This window comes from Micropterus salmoides, unplaced genomic scaffold (assembly GCF_014851395.1).
Source record: "Micropterus salmoides isolate LMB-PRFRI ecotype aquatic unplaced genomic scaffold, ASM1485139v1 Ms_hic_scaffold_4, whole genome shotgun sequence".
Taxonomy (NCBI): domain Eukaryota; kingdom Metazoa; phylum Chordata; class Actinopteri; order Centrarchiformes; family Centrarchidae; genus Micropterus; species Micropterus salmoides.
Window position 1 is genome coordinate 11,543,900 of NW_024043372.1, and position 21,909 is coordinate 11,565,808.

The 21,909-nt window shown below is 38.6% G+C and overlaps 1 protein-coding gene across 1 annotated transcript; it reads left to right on the forward strand.

The window, feature by feature from the left end:
* The first annotated feature begins 4,937 nt into the window (after nt 1–4,937).
* lactbl1b (lactamase, beta-like 1b) lies at nt 4,938–21,690 on the forward strand. Its single transcript, XM_038697891.1, has 7 exons — nt 4,938–5,146; nt 7,343–7,514; nt 10,080–10,186; nt 11,993–12,150; nt 17,510–17,757; nt 19,022–19,127; nt 20,194–21,690. Exons 2-7 carry the CDS (start codon nt 7,409–7,411, stop codon nt 21,170–21,172), a joined length of 1,704 nt encoding a protein of 567 aa, XP_038553819.1. The 5' UTR covers nt 4,938–5,146; nt 7,343–7,408; the 3' UTR covers nt 21,173–21,690.
* The last annotated feature ends 219 nt before the right edge of the window (nt 21,691–21,909 follow it).

Below are 21,909 nucleotides of genomic sequence, written 5' to 3' on the forward strand. Positions count from 1 at the left end.
AGATTTTTCAGCACACAAAAAAACATTTTTTAGAATAATGTTTAACACATTATTTCACTAAAACATAGTCCACCATATATACTTAAGTCCTTTGTCTTTGTTCAAAACTCTGATGTTATCAATCCCTGTGTAAATCCAGATAAGGTATTAATGTGACATGAGGATTGGGTAATGCTGATGTGAACACTTAATGCAGCAGACTTTCTTTAATCACCAGTGATCATGTGCGTAATCATAGTGCCAGTGACCACAGCAGCTTGCAATAAGCCATGTGCATTAAAGTGAGCTGCCTACATATTTATTCCCTAATCATGTCTGCTCTAAGTGCCCAAGAGCATTTCATGTTTTTTGAACAAATGTACAAATTCAGTTCACTTCATGCTTCTGTGTACCAGCACACACAGCATGCTGGTCATCCACTTTTTGCATTACTGCTGTCGCGGACAACATGCCAGTATGAGCACATATGTATTAATTAGTTTGTATTAGATTGCATCTGACCCATAAGTAGATGTTCTCCATGTTAGTATTCACCATGAAATGAACATTGCAGATAAATAGGTCAGACGTCTTCAATAAATCCAAAACAGAGCCGGAGTCATGGGAGAGAGGTCTAGTTTAGATTCAGCTTCTGCCAAATGTTTTTTTTGTGTGTGTGCGTTCCTGTGAAAAGGATCCAAAAGGCATGAGGCAAAGGAATATGCTTCTAAAATATGGAAACTTAAAGAAACCAGAACAATATACTGCTGTAAGGAAGGTCTTGATGAACTAGTTATGTTATCAGTCTGCAAAAAGCCATTAACAAGATTGAGCCACAGGTATCTGAGGTGTCTTTAAAACAATAAATAAATACCTAAATAAATAAAGGGAATGTTACCAAATTAAACACCGAGTTAAAAAGATGTGTCTTAAATTTCTTTTTAAAAATACCAAGAGAGTTTGCCATTCTAAGGTCCAAGGAGAGGGTGTTTCACACTTTAGGGCCCACAGAAAGCAGCCTCATCAGATTTCTTGTGGGACACTTTTGAAATTTCTAAAAGAAAGTCAGTGCAAGATCTGATTTCTTGTTGGGACATACACTAAAACCACCAACCTCAAGATTCATAACCTCATCAATGGACTGTGTAATCTGTCAGTTAAAAAAATTATGATCAGGTCAGCAAGTACAACCAGTTGGCTTTTTGTTTCGCTGAATGAACTTGTCCTCCTTAAACCACATGCCATGCAAATGCAAATGCAAAAAAAATGCACACAAAACACATGCCACACACTGAAAGGCCACCTATTTTTATGCCATGACAGATGTGGCCATTGGCTGTGATGGTTAATCCAGAATGCTGGGTTTGATACAAGCAGGATTTAGCCATAACCATGATACTAACATCTGTCAGCATCCCGCTCCGAGCTCACAAACCCAGGCGAAACAAGAGCGGAATATTTTTGTCTTAACGTTTTGACAAAGAGGTGGGAAAAAGCAGTCAGTAGATTCAGAACCCGAGGTAAGTGTACACAGAATTAATCAATGTAGGATATTTCATGGCCTAGAAAAGAGGTACTTGATTCATTACAGCTTATGTAACATGTTTTTCCACAGCCTTGATTCTAGACGGTTTGTGCATGTGGCACATCACTTCATTTACAAATGTTCTGCATTTCTTATAAACATGATAATATGTGTTCTGAAAAGGTCAATGTAATTTGCATCTTCAAAATCTGAATCAATCAGAAAAACTCAATAATTACGACTGCATTTCCTTGTTGCTTTGCATCTTACGGAACACAATAAATATTAAAATTTGGAGGATATTTGGGATGTCAGACTTGTTTTAAAGATTATATCTAAAAAGTTGGTGCATGCTTTCTTATAGTGTCATTATGTCTACATCTGAATATATGATAACACATTGAATACTGAAATCAATGCTGAATATCTGCTTTCATGATTAGCAGCATGAACACATAAGTCAGTGGAGATTTTTAACTAAATCTGATTAAACCATGAAAATCTGAGAGTGAATGTTGCACTGTAATACACTGCGCACAATACTCTTTAAACTCTACAAACCTTTGCATACAAACATCTGTGTTATCACAAGTTTTACAGTAAAGGGATTTATTACAGAATAATGCAAAACTGTGAATGTGATGCATGCTTTGTCTCAGTGTGACAAGTTTCCTTGTGAATGGCACAATGGCAGTGGACATTATGACTCTAGACTGATTGATTACATGAAATTTGAATGATCTTTGGCATAATCTGGGTCACTGCAGAGACCGCTGATCAAGAAAAGAGCAAAGCAAATTTAGAAGATAAAGTATAAGGCAATTAACCGCTTTCATAAATACAACATTAAGCAAACAATTGCTACTCAAGATGCATAATGCATTAGAATAATCAATGTGATGTATTAATCTTAATGAAAGGCAGTCCAATGATTCCATTAACTAAAGTTGTTAATGTATTAACTGGTAAATATGTCAGCTGTGTATCTCAAAAACTACCAGATGCATTGCCATAAATCTGGGGACCTTCCCCTCAGGAAGAATTGTAATAACTTTAAAAACGAAAAACATTCTCATCAGCCTCAGCTGTACATGTTTGCTACTCAAACGATAAACATGGTAAACATTATACCTGCTAAACATATTCATGTTAGCATTATCATTGTGAGCATGTTAGCAGGCTGATTTGCCTTTTAGCCAGGTCTACAAAGCTCTGACCTCCCAAGAATTATAACCTGCCTTATTCCGGGGACTTAAACTGATCACAGATGCTTTCTACACTATACTTGAAGTATGACAGACTATTACACTGCTGAAATGATGCAACCTGGTCAGCACTTCAGAAGTTGCTCTGTAAGCAGTGGTTAATTTTCTCATTAGCCCTGGAACACTGAAAAAGTCCCAAAATGCCAGGTCAGGTTTTAACTTGGTGCTGAATATTTGATGGAATTTTAATTTGTTCAGAGGCCTAGAAATGTCAAGCTACACAAAACATTTTTCTTTTTTGTTTGCTTCATTGCAGTATGATTGAAGGTAAAAAAGAAAACACAATCCACTGTGCTGACCTTACAGTCACATTAAAAACCTTTTTTTGAAAAGTATGAACATAAGAAATCATTTCAGCAAGAAAACAACATAACACTCATTGTGCGAGGGTTGTGATCCAGCTGCCTTTAACAATGGTTCATTCATCAACAAATGCCATCTTCAATTTTATCTTCGAAGTAATTTCATCCCCGAAGAGGGTAAATAATTACATTCGTTTGTGTTTAGTTTTTTAATGGACAGGTCTACATGACTTGCTGCTATTCTGTTTGTTGTGCTTGCTCCCTAAGTGTAGCAGTTTCTCCGTATTCACTACTGACACCTTTTACCATACTTCTAGCTTGTCTAGCTTGTCAAGTGCCAAGTGCAACACTGGGTTGCTGTTCTGCTCATGCTGCAGTAGTTGGTGAATCTTACTTTCTGTCATACAGAATGACACTAATGTATTTCAAAAGAGAGCCATCATGCAAATAGAGAGATGTAACATTCTTAGTCATACTGGTAGCGTAGAAAAAAATATTTACTGTAGGAACAATCCTTCCAAAAGTTGGCACTCCCTTACAGCTTATGATTATGAGTTCACTGTTAGTTGTACAGTGTGTCAGTCTATCATATCACTTTCTTATATTGCAGAGCAGTCCACGCTGCTCCAGCAATAAGGAATTATTCCACAAAAATGATCTTTGCTTCTCTTGCTCTCTCCTGCTCTACTTTGACATCTGTGGACGTTCTGTACAGAGAGCAATATCACAGTATGCAACAACATTCATATGACATTAAACCTTCCGTATTGCAGTGCTAAATAGAGAAGAAATAAGACAAATTCTGTGCAGAAGCTGTAAGTGCTTGTTTTTGTTTTTCATGTTAACAGCCGGTGCAGCGAAACCATGGGCAAGGCAGGGAGTAAAGTCCTCAGAGAGACCTCAGTGGACGGGGTTCAAGCACAGGTAAAAGCACTCACCTCATGCACATACAAGCTGCGCAAACTCATGCCTGCACACACAAATACATGCAGGAACTGAAGCGACAAATACAAAGAAAATGTGTTTTAAACAAAAACACATTAAACTGGTGTGATGGTTAGTGCTCTGGTGGTTACAGGGCTGTGTGTGAGTGTGTGTGTGTGTATTTGTCCTGATTCTGGTGAAATGGGCCAGCTGTTGTGCTCTCCAGCGATCACAGGTTATGCAACCAGGATCAGCAGCAGCTCGCGTTCACACTTCATTTTCCCCATCATCATACTTATAAGCATCAAAACACATTACTAAGCTAAACCATTAATATCTTGTGATTAAGCTGAGTGAAGGAATGATGGATGTCACTGGATGTTCCCAATGATGGATAGAAAATCTAAAAATGACCAAGGTTTTCAGAATATGTTATCTTTATGTAAGATTCCCACTAGAAGTTGATAGATCAAATCCTCTATCAGGTTAGATATTACTTTAAATCATGAATATTATATTTTCTGGAAATCAAATTGAAAAACATTTAAACATTTAGAAAAAAAAACGATTCCCACCTGCTCTGTTTTTGTGGCACAGGACAATTCTGAAAGATTGTGGTCACAAAAGATAAATAGTCATCTTTGAGGACTTCTGGGGCTCTGTAGTTTTTTTTCTAATCCAATGGATTAAATACCCAATACATCAAAAATACAAAGTCCAATTTTAATTTTAAAAAAGTGCTTAGATTTTATATTTAGACAGTGATGGATGATAGGTTATGTACACGTTAAAGGGGCATTATGTAGTTTCCAGCGGCCACTAGCGGTGCGGTTCTAAGATTCCAACCAGGCGTGTGCTCGTACGCGTGCTCGCTTGAAGTCATGAGCGAGCATAATCCAAAACACAACCACTGTCATACAGAAATCCAGCAATAAACGCAGAAACACCAGCATGCAGGCTGTGGCTTTTCACTCAGACATGTTCAGGCTCTGTTATTTCAACGTTCCCGTCTCAGAGGCGGATCGACACCGGCTCCTTAATGTTACTTCACTCAGCGCAGCGAGACGCATATCGGCACAATCCTCCCGCAAAAAGGCCGAGTGACAGCGGCTATAGACAGGCATGGAGAGCAGACCGAGCTAGAAACTCAGGTAAATTCCCACTGCAACGTTACAGTAATATTTTTATCAGCTGCAGGTTGAACTAATCCATCACGGTACATTTACTTCATTTAGCCGACGTGCTACAGCGTTAGCTTCTACTGCTGCTTTCATCTTTACTATCTGTGAATCTGTCTCCGGAGGCTCAGCAATGTCAGCACAGCAACATATATTGGATGATAATGAAACGGTTAGTGAGCTGGACTGAATATTATAACGACACTGTGTCACACTTTATAACAGTTAGACCGCAGTAACTTTACTGTAACTAGTGTTAGTGGATGGCTCTTCCTTCCTCTGGGTTGTTGTGACCGTTTTCTTGCAGTGTTTTGTGTTATGTGGGTCACGTCAAGTTACAGCGATGGAGAGGTGGAGAAGCTGTGAGTGTCGGTAAAACCACAATAAACACAAACTGAATGTTACGAAGAAAACAGCGGCAGGTCCGAGCTACTGTAGCGTTAGCTAGCTGCATCACTATAGGCTACCTTTAGTAAACAAATCGCTCCACATTTGCTTTTTACCGTTACATCCTCTCTGCAGGCTAACAGTGGCACACGTGATAGTAACATGGGTGGCGTTAGTTGATGAAGTAATGTGGAAAGCTAACGTTATATGACTTTACATCGGATAACCTTTCAACTTCTCGGCGTTAGCCTGCGAGCTAACGTGACTTTCTCTGTGTTTCTCCAGCTTTACTAATGCTCACTTTGTTCTTACTCGGCATCACCTAAACCTGTTTGGTCTGATGGGCTTCAGCACATAAACCTTTATTGTTGTTTTATATCCTTACATGGAGCCTGTGTTTTGCTGTGAGCCGGTTGTTTTATGGTGTTGCACAGAGCTGAATCCGAGCCGGAGACCTCACATTAAAAGCAGAGTAGTGGCTGATGCAAGCAACGGAGAAAACAGGCGTGTGCTCCATTTCTGAGTGAGTTTTGAGCCCACTGACAAAAAGGCAATGACAATTTGATTTATTAAAATCAAAAACGTACATAAAAATACAAAAATAATTTGTAGCTACAGTGGATGTTCAATGTTACAGGGTAGTTGACACTATATGACTGATTTAACTGTTTTTTAGAGTGATGCGTGTGGAAAGAAAGTGTTCTTGTGTCTGGTTGTTTTGGCAGGAAGTGCTCTGTAGCACCTACTAGAGGGGAGAAGTTGGAACTCACAAATCATTATTCTATACAGACTATTTATATATTTATCTATAGATCATCATCATTATATCACACAACAGTATAACTGCCATGTAAGAAAATGGTAGACTCTTAGTGGCTCATAACAACATCGATGTAAATGACATTGGTTTGTAGATTATTTGGTAATCAAGGAAAATTTTCAGCAGGCTCTCAATAAAACCTCCAAAGACAGATGTGAGTCAAGGTTAGATAAAAAGGCTCAGTCATTACCTAAATTCCTCTCAACATCCCAAGTCATTCCCTCACCCACTTGATCCAAATTCGCTGCACCCAAGTGATTGTACTTTTCATCTCATGCTCTGGCTAAAAGGCGCACCCTATCACCTTGTCATGTGTTGGCTGAGTGGGTGCCATCTTTGTCAGCTCGTGCGGCTCGGTGGTGGGCTCCACAAGGCGAAGCTGGACAGAAGTGAATTGATTCCCAGGGATTAAGGATTAAGACTTCCCCGGCCGCTTCGGTGGAGTAAATCTGGGGATTATGATGTCAACAGCCTGTGGCTGCAAGAGGAAATTGAATTGTGAGGGACAGGAGCGGCGATGGCCCAGGATTACAGCACAGTCAGTGAGAAATCAGAGTTGGGAGTCTGTGTCTGTGCCTTTCTCCTGCTCAGGAAATCCTCCATGGGACACCAGTTGCTGCCTTTGGGGTGTAAGAATCACATGCTCAGTAAGTAAGTAAATGTTTAGGATATTGATTGAGTGGTAAGAAGGTTTCTGGGTCACTGATAATCCAGTCCAACATGCTCTGACCTGTGAAGAATCAGGTGGTGACTACCATTAAGTGCAACAGGGTTCACTTGCACTGGAAAAACGCTGACATGGATTTCTGCCAACCTGCAAAACAAAAATCAACAGATAACATGGAGGAGAATGTCTGTTTAAAGAATCCACAAATATGGGAAACTTTAAGAAGTTTTACACTCTCATTAGTAACCTGCTGTGTGTTGTTGTGTGTCTGTGTTCCTGTCTTTCTGTATTTAAGCCAACTCTTGCTGTGGCTGCTCCTGCTGCTACCGTTAAATTTGAAGGACTCACTAAAACCAACAGGATGAAGGTAAAATGGACCCAGCTGGGTTTGGTGTTCTTCCTCGTTTTATCTCTGGTGATGACAGGATGCTTCTTCTGGCAATATCAGCTGCCAAAAGTCCTGCCAGGTAAGAACACTGTTGGTAACTGTGGAAAACATCTGAAATAGTGTCGCTGTCAGGTGAAGAATGTCTTGAGGCTGAGTAATCTTCATCTTAGACATTCTGTATTTATATTTTCCAACGGACTTTTAAGGTATTCGATTTTTTTCCCCAAAGTTTTTTAGACCATGTATTTATTCAGGCTAACTCAAATGTAAAACATTGCAAATAATAATGAGTTGTGACCTATTTGAGACGTAACTGCCTTGACACTTGACCTATCATAAATAAAAGCAAAAAAGCTTTTAAAACTTTAAAAAGGTAGGTGGGTGTGTGATTCCATTACTTTATGCAAAGTAGCCTGACTTAAGACTTGCTTAAGGACTAAAACAATCTACAAACAACTCTGCCAAAACATACTTAATGGATGACTCATTTAACATCAAGCAAAGTAAGCATTTTCATTTCATCATCAGGGAATGGTTTATAATTTATTATTTTGATTCTGTGATCCTGTGATATCCAGTTACTGTAAGTTCTTCCTTGTTTATTTCATTCAACACTGCATCATATCAGTTAGCTTGCAGCTTAAACTCTGGATGCTCCTTCTTATCTGATCTTAATAATCCACAGCGACCTGCAACCTCAGTTTCTACTGCAACTTTGATAATCAATAGATTATTATAATTAAGAGATGCAAATCTCGTAATTGAGAGATAAAGCCGCCCCTTTATTGTATGATCTTCATCTAGTAATTATGAGAAAGTGTGGGCTCGCTAAAATATTAGCTCACATTTGTTGTGCTGGCTGGGAGTTTGTATACTGTAATTGACAGCATCATAAGAAGTTCAAGGTTTCAGATGGCATTGTCAGTTAAAACACTGTAAATGCTTGAAGCTTGACGGTACGTTTCATTATGTTCAACCTCTCAAACAGTAGAAGTTGTATTTCAGAATTAAAGTGTAAAGATAACATTTGAGATGTACATGTGAAATAAAAGACAGTGAAATATTTTAATTGTAGTCCACTCAATCAAGGAAAGTTGGTGTGAATGTCAAACACAGAGCCAGAATATGCGTTTCTTCCAAATGTACAAGAGGTGCTTTAAATCATAAGTTTGGTTTAAATACACTGAACAAAATTATAAACACAAAACTTTTGTTTTTGCCCCCATTCATCATGAGCTGAACTCAAAGATCTAAGACTTTCTCTATGTACAAAAGGCCTATTTCTCTCAAATATTGTTCACAAATCTGTCAAAATCTGTGTTAGTGAGCACTTCTCCTTTGCCGAGATAATCCATCCACCTCACAGGTGTGGCATATCAAGATGCTGATCAGGCAGCATGGGTTTTGCACAGGTGTGCCTTAGGCTGGCCACAATAAAAGGCCACTCGAAAATGTGCAGTTCCATCACACAGCACAATGCCACAGATGTCACGTTTGAGGGAGCGTGCAATTGGCATGCTGACTGCAGGAATATCCAGAGATATGGCCCGTGAATTTAATGTTAATTTCTCTACCATAAGCCATCTCCAAAGGCGTTTCAGAGAATTTGGCAGGACATCCAATGAGCCTCACAACCACGTGTAATCACGCCAGCCCAGGACCTCCACATCTAGCATCTTCACCTACAAAACAATCGGTTTGCATAACCAAAGAATTTGTGCACAAGCTGTCAGGAACCATCTCTGGGAAGCTCATCTGCATGCTCATCGTCCTCTTCGGGGTCTCGACCTGACTGCAACTTTGCACAGCCATCGAAGAGGAGTGGACCAACATTCCACAGGCCACAATCAACAACCTGATCAACTCTATGCGAAGGAGATGTGTTGCACTGCGTGAGGCAAATGGTGGTGAACCAGATACTGACTGGTTTCCGGACCCCACCAGACCCCCCAATGCAGAGAAACTGTACATTTTCGAGTGGCCTTTCATTGTGGCCAGCCAAAGGCAAACCTGTGTTAAAACCCATGCTGTCTGATCAGCATCTTGATATGCTACACCTGTGAGGTGGATGGATTATCTCTGCAAAGGAGAAGTGCTCACAAACCCAGATTTTGACAGATTTGTAAACAATATTTGAGAGAAATAGACCTTTTGTACATAGAGAAAGTCTTAGATCTTTGAGTTCAGCTCATGATGAATGGGGGCAAAAACAAAAGTGTTGCGTTTATAATTTTGTTCAGTGTATGTTGACACTTAATTATAGCAGGCTCTTTAGTGTCATTTCTTCAAACAGAGCTGACAGACAAAATGCTCTGTTCTCCAAAATACAGTCCAGGTATGTAATCATATGATTACAGATAAGCAAAAGGATATCAGGTAACATTATTAATGGGAAAAGCACAGATCCAAAGGTTCTCATTCACATTGTTTTGATCGGCGAGTTGTATATATCATACAACTTGTCAAATTGTATAAGATCAAGGGGGTTCATCAGGAAGCAGAGGGAATTATTGGATGGCCTTTGTGCCGCTGATACACTATACTCTCAAAATATCAAGTAGAAACTACAATAGCCTGTCCCCTTGTGATTCCTCGGCTCTTTCTTTCTCTCTTTCTCTTTTCCCATTTCCCATCTGCCACTCAGATGACGGCATGGGTCGTAATGCAAAATCAGAGATGATGTGTCCCCGTTTCCCCTCTCCTCTTCAGCTGGAACATCCTATCCCTAGTCTGAAAGAGGCCCTGGAAAAGGTGAGAAGAGTCATTTATCATGCACAGATTTAAATCTGAGGTCGTATTTCTGTCATGCCCACCAAAGTCCGAGGAAATTTACAGGCTGGCCCTGGTAATCCTTCACACCAAATGCTGTTGCAGTCGACAGAAGGAGATTAAAGAAGTAGTGGATAAAAAACTGTCTGAGAGAAGGTTGTATTTCTGCAGCAGTATTCCCAGTTAATAAACAACGTGCAATTAAATATATTGACACCTTATTACCCGTAAGACAATCTGAGAATAAAGAGTAGTGTGTGCACATTAGTAAGTAGGACACAACTGCATGTAGTTAATGAATATTAGCATCAAAATATGACTCATTAATTTCAAGTTGATCAGACGTTTGCCAGTTAAATTTCCGTTTGACTCTGCGACCAAACACTAAAAGCCAAATGGAGAATGAAAATTAAGCACATGAACCGTTTGATGTTCATAACAATGAACAGTGAATTCATAACAGATTTTCTTTTGCTCATTTCTGCCTTGTGAGCAACCAAACCAGCAACATATGGCTTTATGTCATACCTACCTCAATGTCTGCCCTGCAGTGGTGGTAAAAGTACTTAGAAGTAATATTACCAATACCACCATGAAAATATACTTTGTTACAAGTAAAAATGTCTGTATTTCAACCCCTGCTGTAGTGAAACTGCATCAGTTAAATGTTAAGTTAATGGAACTGGTCATAAATCTGTGGGATTGTGTGATGATTAATGGGGAAGGAAAGAAGATAAACTCACTCACTCTCTTCTGCAACTGCTATCAAACCATCTAAAATGTGACAAGGTGGCCAGGGACCACTGCATTTTTTGTAAGGGAGTCACAAGCCAGAAAGGTTGGACACCAAAGTTTAACCTGTTCATTTTATAAGCTTGGCTGTCTGATGAACTTAGTGGACTAAAACGTATAAAGTACCACAAAATGAAAATACTCATTGGAAAGTACAAGTACCTCAAAACTGTACTGAGTAGATGTAGGAACTTACTTTCCCTGTTGATGATGATGTGCCTTTTGTCTTGATTAATTCAAATTTCTGCATGAGGGCAGAGCATTTAACGACAGTAGCAGGGCTTGTGATGGCAGAGAAATGTAGATTTCTGAATTACTCATCATCAAGCAGTTACAATAACTATGGCTGTGATTCAGTGCTTTTCACAGCCGCCCCTCTGAAAATGCAGACTGTGTGTTTAACATGTTGCTCACATCTACAATTTTCAGACGAAATTACTTTACTTTAGAGGAAGGAAAAGTGCACACTTGTGATAAATAGCTCTAGAAAAATTACATGAAAAGGCACACAGTCATTTCCACCCAACCCTAACTAAGACATTCTGTTCTTAAATTAAAATTGTCATTTTCTTCAGTCTCATTGGGGTCCAAAGGTCAAATTATCTTCACAGATTGTTATGACTCCCTTTTTGTGATTAATGACTGCAAATAAACTTGACTTGATCTGAGAACCAGGATGAGTTCATTTTTTTAAAATTATTTTTTTAAACCATAAAACCTCCTCCTGAATATTTTAGGTACAATAGAAACTTATATATTAGACCTTTTTAGGTGGTAATCTGATCTAATTATATAAATCTATTTATATCATGGAAATAAAAGCAAGTTGCAAGCCATGTTAAAGGGTTATATACATTTAGGTAAATACGCTTCTTCACTTTCTTATCTTATGCTAAATATGAAGCCTCTCGTCTTTAAGTAAATTTTTTTAATGAAATAATCTACATATCAATCTAACTGGGATATATTTTCAAAATGGACTCCTTTCTCTTCCAGGTGGACGTTTTGCTTCGGCAAAGCATCAACCCCATCAGCCTTCCCTCTCTATCCGCCATTGTGATCTTAAATGACACTGTTTTGTGGACTGGCAACTTTGGAAAAAGGAATGGCAGTGACCCACTCTCAGGACCACCCAACGAGTACACGATTTATAGGTGAGTAGTGTACTTAAACCTACAGCACAAATGTCAAAGATGTCCCCCTTTCAATTTTAGGTATAAATTCTGTTTGTATTTTTTATTTTCCTGTGATTATCAGGGCAGAAGCCAAGATTTTACATATACTGAGGTCATGAGATGAAGCAGACAGTTTCTACAAGGTTTGAGTTAGTTAATGTGTTTAATTATGTTTTCTGCAAGTTTTATTTAAATGGAGCACTTAACTATGACTGAACAATTAATCAAATTATTATATTATATATTCAAATAGCAGCAGCTGCAATGTTTCACACCATTCAACATTTAAATGTGATTTCAGCCTTCTCCACGCGGGCAGGAATAAAATTCAGGTGTAGAAATAATGAATATCCTATTCTTTAGTAAATTTTCTATCAGTAAAAGTTTTTGGTAGTCATCTTTACATGGTCCTCCCTACCACAGTGGTTATCGCTGCTCTTTCTCGCAAGCCAGTTTTTCTTTTATTGATTATGTTGCTGCAGTATGAAACATAAAACACATTGCTTCCTGTCCTGCAGAGGAAGCAATGTGTTTTCATAGGATAAACATTATTACATCAGCTTAATTAATTGTAATAGGCACATGAACTCTGGTTATGAATATTATTCAACCTGTAAACATCTGTGCAGTAACCTCCTTGGATTGAATTGATGAAGCAGCATCATGGCGATCATGTTACCCTGAATGTCTGATGATTACTCAAAAAAGGCTAAAGTAACTGCTAGTGGTACAGTGCAGGTCTCCAGGGGAAAGGAAAGCTATATAAACCTAGTTGGATTTGGCAGTTAAAGTTTATTTATTATTTCTTTAACACATTATTTTGTTAAAATTTAATTCAATCACATAAAATAATTAACACCATAATGAACAAAAGAGGAGAGCTACACCAGATTTTGGAGAATCTAATCTAAAGTTTTGTACTTACCGAATACCTATAAAAACAAGAAGCCCAGTGTCTTGGTGGCAGTAGGGACAGCATGTCAAAAACCAACATGAAACCTCACAATGGTGTTTGCATACCATAGGTGTCATTTACACTGGGGACGCTAGGGACATGTCCCCACCACATTTTGAAATGGCTGATTTTGTCCCCACAACTTTTTGAAAGCATCTGTTAAAGATGTTCTGAAAAATAGCTTGCTCCAAGAAATTTTAACTAATAAATGAAAATGCTTTGAGTAAGGTTTATTTGCACAATAAGAAAAATATTTTTTAAATTGTTTTCCTATTTAAACAGATGACATAAAGAGACAGTTTTGCAATTTGGTATTGCACTGCCTTAAAGTTGGGGGATGTGCAAAAGACAGATTGGGGAAAATCAATGCCGCAGAGGCCGAGAAATAGTGCTGACTTTTAGTATACTGAGATCCTACAATTACAAAACAACTTGATAGCATCATGGGTTATTTTCTCATTCTTTAGAAAGCTCCTCCAGAGCCACAGATAATATACAACCATGTTCACACACTGTAGTACACCCGGCCCGTGACGTTTGCTATAAAATTGGTGGAATTCCCCTTTAAAAGATAATTTCTAATTATCTACTTTGTGATTAGTGAGCAGTCTAGGGCGGCTTAAATGATCTGACCCAATTTTTGGATAAAAGACCGCCTGGGATTATACCAAGTACTCATTGTTTAAGGAAACTAGCTGAGATTGTTCTTTCTAAAAATGTGGGCAACAAAATGTCTCCCAAGGTCAGTTCCCTATACGTAGCCTATATTGCTAATGATTGTCTTGCCTCTTAAAATCTCTTCCATAACCACATGAAACTACAGAAATGTTTTGTGGATGATATATGTTCATGATGTATGATGGTCATGTTGATAGTTTTTTTTATGAGTATCTCAATCTCTGCCATGAACTACCATTAATCATAATGGCAGGACGTTGACAATCATTCCGTCCACTCCACCTGGAAAAAAGCCTCCCCATCAGCAAGTTTAGTTGTATCAGGAGAATCTTTACTAAACAAATTCACTATGACAAATACGTAGGTGAATTAGAATATAGATTTAGGGAAAAATGTATGATGAGAGTTGGAGAAAAGCTGCCCGAGACAGCCCTGAAAAAAAATCTCCACCAAATAATGGTTCTAGGTGTGCTAGGTAAATACAACTATACGAAAACACCGGCAAATCTTCTGATGCACTCCTTAAAATTAATTCACAGATTCACCCAAAGTAGTGTACAAAATTCCCCCTAACCTGAGACAAACAGTACTTTCCTTAATCCTCTACCAATCTAAATGTGTTATTTTATTATATAACACCAAAGGTGATATAGATTTTGATATATGGGATAATGAATCTGATAAAATGTTTATTTATAAGACATATGTTTGAAATTTTGAAGTCCGCCTTTTGTATTACTGTTTTCTTTCTGTATGTACCTTCATCTAGGTATTTTATTGAATTGTTAAGTGTTTTTGGATGTTTATCACCATGGCCGTTTTCTGTATTAGTGAGCATTCCCACAATTGCAAATTTAAAATCAAATGTTAGTTATCTAAATGTCCTGCTTAAATTGTCAACAAAATGGGAGTGTATAACAAATTTGACTAGACAACATAAACATATAATGTACACTATAGCCCACAGCCCCAGTCAATTTGAAGCCAAAGAAAACTATTGCTCATAACAAGTACCTCCAGCACTCGTCTAAATAGGTGCATAAAGATTTATTGAGTTCTTTCAGTACTTCATGTACTTTAAGTGCTCTTTCAGTCACAGTATCTCCTGAAAGGGCTCCATTTAAGTAATTTCCCCACAACTATATATAATTTTCTCCACCACTGGCAATTTTGTTTTTGAGGGGGACACAGTTGAAGCTTTCAACATGACCACCCATCTTAGAAATCAAAAATATATGAATGTTTTGGCTTTAAACCATCTGTGAGCACTGATAATTAGTTTGTGTCTGCTGTTTTTTTTAAATTCAATTTGACACTGTTTTTCAGTCATATTTTCACATACTTTCAGATGAATTTAACTGATAGAAATTGCTTTATACAACACCTTTACATCTTTTTAATATTTACCTACCTACGTCCCTTGAGTATAATAGGGATTTGTGGATCTTTATTTGGACCATTGTGTTTTGTATCAGGTATTTACAGATAGGGAGGTTCAGTGGAGTCAGAGACCATAGTATATTTGAACAGTCTGCTTATTTATGTCAAAGAATAAGTAATAGCTATAAACATAAATTTGTATCAAATCAAAAATTTTACACAAAAAATTCTCCATTTTAAATGCCTTGAAGAGCTTCAAAACTAAAACCTAAATGTTAGAAAACAAGTATTCCTGTCTCTGTTTGGTTTACATCTTTAAAGCCCCTCCAGCCAGTTTTAACTGCTGTTTTTGGTTAACGTTCTTTCTCAAACAGAGTGTGGCTGTAGTGTTGGAGTGTTCACTAACGATATGCTGTGTTAAAATTACAACACTGTAAAGTTTAGTACACTTTACTTACCCATGATAGAAACTAATGTGCGCGTATCAGCTGTTATCAATTATACAGTCGATGGTCCTGTCAGGCACTGCACACGATAACTCCCACTACGTTTTATGGTGCGCTTACTTTACCGCGGGGGTGTGGGGGGTGCCTACGCCGATGCATTGCTAAAACGGCCATCAGTAAAATGCATGTTTCAGACTGTATATAAGACGGTGGCAGGTGAAAGTGCGACGCGTTTTCTGTCAACTGTCCTCCAACACCACACGCACAAATGCCATAATGAAAATGAACAGCACACTAAACCAAGAGGAGGAAACAAAAAAATAAAATGAAGACCCTCTGTTAGCTAACTTTCTGCAATAACTATGCTAGCTAACTACACCTGGCTAACTACAACTAAGTTAACTCGTGTAACTAAACTAGAAAGACAAACCAACAATCAGACACAGAGACATACCTACTGTAAGTTCTAAGTAAATGACATGATAAATTTGTTAGCTAGCTCACAACAATGTTTATCGGTTTGAAGCTCTGACTTAACGAGCCGTGAAGGCGTGACAGTTTTTTAACGTGGCATGAAAGTGCGCCTGCGCAAGCTTGGAGAATGACGTGTGACTTATGGAATTACTATAGTCTGCGTCACAACCCCATTTTAACAACTAAGCAACTTTTGCAACTTTGAGCACAAAATTAAGCCATTTGTCAAAAAATATTTGGCGAACAATGTGGGTAATCAACATTGTAAGGAAATGACTCAAAAAAATATGAAATATCATAGAAATGTCAAAATACACTGGAGGGGGGCTTTAAGTCTAAGTTTAAGGCTAATTTTCTGACCTTCAGGTTTCTAAAATTAGTCTTTTAAGTTGCAATTTAACTAATCCTCTCCATTTACAATAAGTTCTCTTATTGGTAAGCAATGTTTAATATAAGTTCAGCTAGTTGATTTTGTGGCAACGCGCCTCATTTGCATTACCAATTTACCTCAGAAAAATATAAAATAACATATAATGCCCAGGTACAAAAATGAATAATCCACATATCAATGTATAATCAATAAATTGATGTTGCTGTAGGTGAAAAGGCCAATGTAAGGTTCAATAAACGGCTGGAGGTCCCTGAGCCTGGCTAAGAAATAGTCCAGCATGTAACTCCCACATAAAACCGCAACATGTCATTTTTGCACTTAGCTTTTTGTATAGATTAAACAAACGTGGAATAACGTCTAAAATTGGTGAATTTTAGGACTGCTGGTAGGTGGATTTTGTTATCTTTGGACAAAGCCAGGCTACCTTTTTCCCTGTTTCTGGTCATTATGCTAAGCTAGGCTAACCGGCTGCAGGCTATAGCTTTACATTTATCATACAAAGAATGGTATCAATCGTCTTCTCTATCTCTCGGCTAAAGAGCAAATGAGTATTTCCCAGTGGAATGGCCACATTTGTGCATGTTGCTAGAAACATGGTAACATGGCACAATGAATGGATTATCGAGGAGAAGAAGCCTGTACAGAGAGTGGCTGGATATATCAAGGAATGTTGCCAGACAGATATCCACACACTTGGGTTGATAGCACAAGATGATAGAAGTGATAGGACTGTCAGGAATGCAATAGACACCTATGGGCTTGGATCACATGGAATGATGGATGGATGATGGCATGTTGCTATTGGATAAAATCGGTAATGACCAAATTAACAACACATGTATTTTATTCCTGCGCAGTGTTAATGGGGAATTGATGGAAAGTAAAAAAAAAAAAGAAAAGCAGAGAGGGGAGACATGAATAATAATAATCTGTGCATTAGTGTGCCAACAAGACACTCCTGAAGTAGTTTCTTTCAGAGTAAAACAAACAATCTCTCTGTTATCTGTCTTTCAGAATTGCCAGCCTATCCAAAATCTTCCCAACTCTGATGATGTACAAACTGTGGGAGGATGGTAAGATTGGCTCCCTAGATGATCCGCTGGAGAAATATGTGGAGAACTTCACCATCAAAAACCCTCTGGGCAAGTCGCGAGACTCGGAGCTGAAATATGTGACAGATGGCCTGATATTTCTGGACAGCGGGGAGGTTCAGATCCGCTCCTCTTCAGTCACCCTGCGCAGGATGGCAAGCCAGCTCTCAGGTAGGATTTTACAGAGCAACTTCACATTAACTGAATTCTAAAGATCCAACTGCTGTGATATGATACAAGACCTCGAGATCTAATCAGAGATAGTTCTGTGTTAAATGTTGAGACAATTAGTTTTGTCTGAAAATGTATCTTTTCTATCAGCCAAAATCAAAAAGTGGGTCCGCACTTGAAAAACTTCAATGATTATATACTAATATGCTTTCTTATTATTGTGGTGCTTGATGTGGACACATCAATACACAGGAGCTGACCTGTGAAAAAACACTGAAATAGGGCTGCAGCTAACAATGATTTTAGCTCTCGAAGCTTCTACAGATTATTTAATCGATTAATTGATGCGTCATTTAAGAAGTACTTTTGCTTGGTGCCCCCCCCTCCCCAACTGTCTGTGCGAAACAGTGTGCTATATAGTTACATGGATTAAACAAAGCATCGATGCAGAATTAGCGTTTTTAGTAAAAGAATTAATCGATTTAATTGAATCATTTCAGCCCTACATTTAAACAAAAGTGGAAGAAGAAGAGAAGTTTTTTTGTATATTTGACATAAAGTTTTCAAAGATCAATATGAAAAACAAGAAAAACATGCTGGTTGCAGTTTACTCTTACAAGATTTCAGGGTATTAAAGATTAATGTTCTTTCTTTTTATTTACTGTCTGACAATATAAGGTAACAATCAATCGATTACTTGATCAATAAACCTGTGCTGGTTTAGAATGAAATTTTGTAAACATCTGTGAGATTTTAGTTTGTATTTAGAAATTGCAACAGATGCCTGCAACAGTGAAATTAAACATTTAGTGTCTAAGCTGTTGAGATACTTCATCATGATGGGGTCTTCCAACAGTTACATGCATATATTGATCAGCAAAAGAGTTGCTATGGCCATGCATAATCAGGCACCTGTTTATCTGAGGAAGCTTTTCCATTTTTAATACTTCACTCTGTGTAATGAATTGAAATACAGATGAAACGCCTGAGGCAAGAGCAATCATTAATCTTTAAATGTCCTACCATGTCTCAGTTTATCATCAAGGTATCAAGGCTGAACATAATAATTATGTTCAAAGAACTTGTCACATACCAAGAAAGTACTGTCACGTGTGAAAGTGAAAAGAAATAACCATCAGACTGAAATAAAAAGTGATTTCTTTGAGCAGGATACAAAGAAGAAGAAGAATGCCTTGTTATACAAATACACTTCATCTGTTATAGTAGTTGTTGTATTGACTAATTTTGTACCGTGCTGATCCAGGCCTACCAAGGAGACTGCGAGCCACAAATCTGCTCTGGAAAGGAAAAACACAATCTGCAATCAATCTGCTACAAGATGATGTACTTGTCGCAGACCCAGGCACAAAGTAAGATATGTTATGCTTCAATATGTCCATGACCCTATATTGTACAAACAAAAAACAGATTTAACTAGTTGCACAGCTTGAACGTTTCTATTCGGACACATTTTAGGCAAAACCTATTGTTTGGAATAGTAGTGGTATTGTTAAAAAAATTGTTTTACTGAAATGCTTTCTAATATCAGTGTGATTGTGATTTCACTGATGTCCTGATGAGACTAATTGAAAAATGGTCAAAATATGTACACTGAAGAGCATTATTGCTTACAGTCTGACTGACATAAAACATGCTATATTTCCCACATTGTGTAAAAATTACTTTCATTGTACCTGAGAAGAGCTTATGATTAAATGCCTAAGTCTAACTGGCCCAAATCTTTCTACACATTATCTGTCTGTACATATTACACTGATTAGCCTTCATTATTGGCAAAATATTTGATCTTTCAGTAAACAAAAACATTCAAACGAAATTTTAATATTTCAGAGACCAAAGCTTTTTATTGAACCTGCAGGGGAGTTGCCTTTTAGCACTGAACTCTGGTGTTGAAGATTTATGCTTTCTGGACTTGATCAAATATTAAAACCTTATAAAACCATCAATATCACACCACAAGGACAACATTGATGAAACCTCTTAAAATAAATTTTGAATCTTAGATGGAAAGATTGATACCACTCTTATGTCTGTGCGGTAAGCTACAGCAGCTGGCCAGGCTAGCTGTTTCACATTGTTTTTTGTCTTTATGCTAAGCTAAGATTGAAGAGTGGTATCAACCTTTCACAAAATATTGAACAATTTCTAAAAGATAGGTCACCAGTTTCAAGCACATTGAAGTTTGCCATCAGGGCTTTCTGGCAGAAAAATTTCATGCCTTTCTTTTTTCCTAAATCTAACTAAGTAATTTTGTGCTTAAACCTAACAAAATAGAAAGGCTTTTAGACAGAAAGTCTGAGGGCAAACGTCTGCCATGTGAGAGTTTTAACATGGAAAATAGTTTCTTTCTCTTTTTCTGCATGAACAACCAGATTTCAGAGACACTGTCTATCTCTTTAACTTGCGTCCTTCTAGATGTCACTACAGCAACCTCGCCTTCTCACTGCTGGCTCATGTGATGGCTGAACGAGTTGCCGCTGTTGACTACCAGCGGTGGATTACAGACAACATTCTGGACCGGCTTGGGATGGAGGACACTGGCTTTGACATCAACCCAGGTCTCTTAAGCCAGACGGCTGTGGGAGTGTACTCCAACGGAAAACCAGCCCCGCTTTATGATCTGGGTTGGTACCGGCCCTCGGGTCAGATGTTCTCCACTGCCGCAGACTTGGCCAAGCTTGCCATGATGCTGCTGGGCGCTTACCACCGCAAGCTGCTGGACCCAGACTCGCTGAAGATCATGCTGACCCCACTCTTCAGGTGTGATAAGGACTACTTTGCAAACCGTACCGGGACGCCGTGGGAAGTGAATGAGCTGATGGGCTACGAGGTGGTGCGTAAAGATGGTGATCTGGACGGCTACTCTGCCACTTTCTCCCTGGTGCCCAGACTGAAGCTCGGTCTGGTGGTGCTAATGGCTGGCAGCCGGTCTCAGAACCAGGATGTGGTCACCAAGGCCTACAACCACATCATCCCAGCCATAGAAAAAGCCTTCAGGGAGGCCAAGAAGGTCCTCTTTGCTCCCCCAAACCCAGAACCTTACATTGGCTTTTTCACCTACAGCAACATCACCTTCTATGAGATCAAAGTCGGGCCAGACGGTGTTCTCATCATGCAACAGTTTGGGCCTCAGATTGAAGAGTTGATCCCAGAGAAGTACAGGACAATAAAGCTCAACTACCTGGTTGACCGGGTGTTCAGAGTGGTTTTTGAAAAAGAGTACCCTTGTGTTTTGCAAGTTGGCACGGCCTCAGTGTCTCTGGAAGCTCAAGATGGCCAATTATTTAACTTCTACACGTTTGACAAGCAGGGTTTGTCCCCTGGTTTTGATGCACCAGGACTAAACACATATAATGTGGTCAGAATAGCCCGCAGGCCATCCTTCTCGAGCTGAACTGCAGCAATGCTGCGCCCTAAAGACAAATGGTGTGTCCTTTGGATATGTGAGGGACTGTAAACAAAAAAGTGGCTGTGACCAAATGGAAAAGCTGGGGTCGTTTTGGTAGTCAAAGTGTGCTCTGATTTACAGAGACCACAAAGAGGGACGGAAATATGTATAATGTTTTGCACAGAAAATGAAATTAAGAATTAATTTATCTGTTGAATGATGTATATAACGTCGCCCTTACACTGGTCCTTCATTATGCCTCTGAACATTCCCATTATGGTGATACAGTACTTGTGTGCTTGTTTCCTGCTTTAATTTAAATCGCTTTTGTTGTCTTGGTCTCCCCTGTCCTTGAGTTTTCATGAGAAACAACAGCAGAACACTTGCTCAAATCAAACTCACGTTGTGCTCATTTGCATGAATATTTACATGCATCTCCTTTTAAATTCTTCCATGACTATGACTGCAGTTCCACGAAATCATCAACTCATACATGTTTGTATTCCACTGGCAAAGGAAAAAAATATATAATTTCTTTGTGTACACATGAATTACGCTTGTGACAGGTAAAATCAAGGCACTTTCTTGGCAGTGGAGTTGCCACAAGTAAGGAACTGCTGATTTAATGTCGACATGCACTTACATGTGACCAAGATTCAAAATATTTTGGATCCCCAATAAGAAGCGATTAAGGATAGAGAGGCTTTCAGTTGCCTGTGTGGCTCTTTGCTGTTTAATCCCTA